The 4,662-nt window shown below is 37.9% G+C and overlaps 1 protein-coding gene across 1 annotated transcript; it reads left to right on the forward strand.

Moving 5' to 3' along the window:
- Positions 1-330: 330 nt before the first annotated feature.
- On the forward strand, positions 331-4,409 carry PRDM8 (PR/SET domain 8). The gene is made up of 3 exons (XM_040420447.1): positions 331-549; positions 2,305-2,536; positions 3,091-4,409. The coding sequence occupies exons 1-3, from the start codon at positions 331-333 to the stop codon at positions 4,407-4,409; spliced, it is 1,770 nt and encodes a 589-aa protein (XP_040276381.1).
- Positions 4,410-4,662: the final 253 nt, after the last annotated feature.

Here is a 4,662-nt window from a genome sequence, read left to right on the forward strand (position 1 = left end):
TAGGTTCCTGATAGGATCCAAATGACTAGAAATGCCTGTGCCACTCTCCTGCTGTCTACCCAAGCCCTCTGCCTGGGCACCCACTGCCAGCCTGCTCTAAAACTTGGGGTTCATTATCAATACACATAGATTTAACAGAATTACTCTAGGTTCTTTAACAGTTATTTATTAGAGGGAATCCCTGAAGTAGTTCTGTGGTTATTGAGCCACCACTAGGTGATACCTATAGACCAAGATGAATAGAACAATTGACTGTTACACTGCTGGGTACACTAGACATATGGGAGACTAATGTTGGCATCTTTTACCTTCTTCTAGGACATGTCAGTCATGGAAGACGCTGGTGTTCAAAAAACAATTTGGGATGGAGATGCCAAGGCTGTACAGCAGTGTCTGACGGATATATTCACAAGTGTCTACACCACCTGTGATGTACCAGAGAATGCCATCTTTGGCCCCTGTGTTCTGAGCCACACTTCCCTCTACGACAGTATAGCTTTTATAGCCCTCAAATCCACAGACAAGAGAACGGTGCCCTACATATTTCGGGTAAGTCTTTCACTTCTTTTCCGCTGGTTGACATTTTCTAGAGTCTCCACAAGACAGCTGACCAAGACACTCCTCAATGAGGAATAATTAGATACATGGAGATAAATTAGAAAGGTAGACATTAGACTGTATATAGTAACAGATGGTATATAGTGACAGAAATAATATTTAACACTAGTTACCATTTATGTTTCTGTCTCTCTATTTATCTAATATATATATATATATATATATATATATATATATATAATATCTATTATCTATCAATTATATCTATCTATATCTATGTGTGTGTATATATATATATATATATATATATATATTCTATCTATCTCTAATATCTATTATCTGACAATCTATTTATATATATATATATATATATATATATATAAAATCTATCTATAATATATGTGTGTGTGTGTATGTATATATATATATATATATATATATATTCTATCTACTTTTTTACTTTTTGTCTATTGGTTTGTCTGTCTATCATTCAAGATCATTTCTGCTTCTACATGTGCATACATGTATTATTTTACCTATTTATTATCTAGCTAGCTATCAACTATGTTTCCAAATATATGCCTGTTATCTATCTATTAAATAGATCAGATATACAGATACATTGGGAGAAAGATAGCATATAGATGTAGTAAAGTTTGTTATGTAGCTAGATGATAGATAGATAGATAGATAGATAGATAGATAGAAAGATAGATGGATAGATAGATAGATAGTAGATAGATATGATATATATATATATATATGTATATATATATATATATATATATATATATACACTGTAGATAGATAGATATTGGGAAAAAAAAATACACCCTTACTACGCCTTACACACTATAGACAGACAGATGAGATAGATGGATAGATAGATAGATAGATATAGACAGTCTATATAGTGTTATATATATATATATATATATATATATATATACACACACACACACTGTAAATAGACAGATGAGGTAGATGGATAGATAGATAGATAGATAGATAGATAATTGATAGACAGATGCGATAAATGGATAGATAGATAGATAGATAGATAGATAGATAGATAGATAGATAGATAGATAGATATAGACAGTCTATATAGTTTTATATATATATACACACACACACACACACACACACACACACACACACTGTAGATAAACAGATGAGATAGATAGATAGATAGATAGATAGATAGATAGATAGATAGATAGATAGATAGATAGATGAGGATAGATTGATAGATATAGACAGTCCATATAGTTGTATACACACACACACTGTAGATAGATATGTAGATATATTTGGTGTAAACTATATTAACCTATGGCAATACCTACTGTATTAAGGATTTAGCAGAATAGAGTATCTAGAGCATCATTTGTTATGGCAGCAGATCAGCCTGACTATAAGAAAGCTTTACCATTCTGATGATGAGCAATTATATCAAGCACTAATTTGCCAAATGTATCTTCAGAGTTAGAAATAAACAACTACATGTAAGTTGTGAGGACAATCTGGAGAACTGGTTCATGTGAAAGCACATCTCAGATAGAACATATGGAGGGCCGTCATGTCAGCTCTGTGTGATTCACTTGGACAGACGATTTCCATTCATTCTGATGGTCTACATCCATAATAAAGCTCTGCTGTGCGTTGGGATCCCCTAAGACTAGTGCTCAGCTCATGGGGGACTTTTTAACCCTCTTATACCTCATTATCCTTGTCTTTCTGCAGGTGGACACTTCAGCTGCAAACGGCTCCTCCGAGGGACTGATGTGGCTCCGTCTGGTTCAATCTGCCAGAAACAAAGAGGAACAAAATCTGGAAGCCTACATCAAGAACGGACAACTGTTTTACAGATCCCTGCGCAGGATTGTCAAAGACGAGGAACTATTAGTCTGGTATGGGAAAGAACTGACAGACCTGCTTCTTCTACACCCTGCCAGGGCGCAGGGAAAAACTCCCGGTAGGTATAAAATGATGGATAAGTCCCATTCATCCCTTACTTCCACAGTATCTTCTCTCTATCCATAGGTAGAAGCGTCTGGCTTTCTCATTGTTTGAAGGCTTGCATTTGTGTTTGAAATTCAGTCCTTTTTAAAAAAAATATATATTTCCATTAATCTGTTCAACAAAGTTGTTTTTTTTTATCCCTAACAGAATAGAAAATAATTTGATTAATGAAATACAATTTTAATTTCCATTAATAGTTACTATGATGGGGATTGTGTAGTTGTGCAGTATATGGTCCGACGTTAGATTGTTTATGGTCCGATCTTATATTGTTTATCTCTTGTCAATAATCAGTAATAAATACTGTGGTTTCTACTGTATGTCGCAATAGGTGACACGTTACTGATAGTAATAGCACCCAACTGTGTTCCAACAGAACAAGGTGTCAACCTATAATGATCAAACCCTATGTCGGCATTTTTAAGTAGAATAGTATAGGTACCTTCTTTAGGATCGTGTAATTGAGATGCAGTTCTCACCATTGATTGCATTCTTTTTCTATTTTAGGAACAACACAGCATACATGCTTGGAGTGTAGTCAAAGATTTCAGTATGATTTTCCTTATGTGGCCCATGTAAGATTTCGTTGCCCTAAAAGAGTCCATAATTCCGATCCTAACTCAGAACAGCTGGTCAAGGACAATAGAGAACTTGAACCTCGAAACGCTATGGTATCTACAACCAAATACAACAAGCTATCAATTTATCAGCCCCAAAAAGAGAACCACAAGCCCACCACAGACTTTCACAACTTGGCCAGGGACCTAGAGAATTTTAGAAACCCCAGTTCTTCATCTTTTAGCTCTTCCCCAACAACCAAATCCCATCTTGCACGCCAGGACTCGGAGAATTCCTCTGAGAGCCTTCATAAAACCAAAAGAAAGTATGAGGACCACTTGGAGGACAACAGATCCAGACGGATAGAATCTTCTGGGAGGTTTATGGACAGGCCCATACCTTCTTCTAAAGAGGACTTAGTGTGCAGTCCTCAGACATTTAGAGGCAGCTCTTACTTTAATGTAGAGGAAGGAGGGCAGTTATATGCTCCACCAAGTCCAGAGAAAGCGGAAGCAAAGAGAAGCGCATTTGTAGAAGTGAAAAAGGCATCTAGAGGACTGGAAGAAGCCGAGCCAAGCTCTGAGGGTAAAGAGAAATCTCCGTCCCACCCAGGCAGTCCAAGTGGGGAGAAGAGATTGAACCTCAGACCTGAAAATCAGTCAGAAGACAATGCACCGATGGGCAGTGCCTTTACTAGCGTGCCCCAGATGGCAAACCAAGATCCGGAAAGGAAAAGTGCTTTCTCACAACCGACTAGAAGCAGCTTCAACCATGTGACTCCACTACAGGTGATGGGGCAAAAACTGGTACCCAGTGGGTTAAATTTGGATTGCCATGGAGACAGTGTTGGGCCAGCCAGGCTATATCAGTCTGATCCACTCTCAGTTAAGCTTCAGAGCCCTGAATTAAATGGTAACTGCACACTACCGGGAGGCATGCCCAAGCAAAGTCCTTTCCTCTTTGCTACTACATTTTGGCCAAAGAGCTCACCTGCACCCCTTCAAATGCAGCTGCCTTCTACCCTTACCCTACTGCCTCCTTCCTTCACCTCCCTGTGTCTGCCAGCTCAAAACTGGTGTGCCAAATGCAATGCTTCCTTTAGAATGACTTCTGATTTGGTGTACCACATGAGGTCTCACCACAAGAAAGAGTATGCCATGGAACCATTAGTGAAGAGGAGGAGAGAGGAAAAACTAAAGTGCCCCATATGTAATGAGTCCTTCAGGGAACGTCACCACCTCTCCAGGCACATGACCTCTCATAATTAAATGAAGGGACTACTTTAGTACTTGGACTTCTCAATGCTCCCACACTATGATACTGCACCTAGGACCATGGACAGCTCGATCCTCCAGCATCAATGGTGTGGGGTTTAACTCTCTGAATGCACGCATTTTCACTTTCCAAGAGTACATTTTTTTAAATGTCATATATATTGCAGCATATTGATGCATTTGTCATATCTTTCTACTTTAAATGATGGAGCACTTATGATTTAGATGTAATTATCATCAATGTATT

The sequence above is a fragment of the Bufo bufo genome, chromosome 2, assembly GCF_905171765.1.
Source record: "Bufo bufo chromosome 2, aBufBuf1.1, whole genome shotgun sequence".
NCBI classification, from domain to species: Eukaryota; Metazoa; Chordata; class Amphibia; order Anura; family Bufonidae; genus Bufo; species Bufo bufo.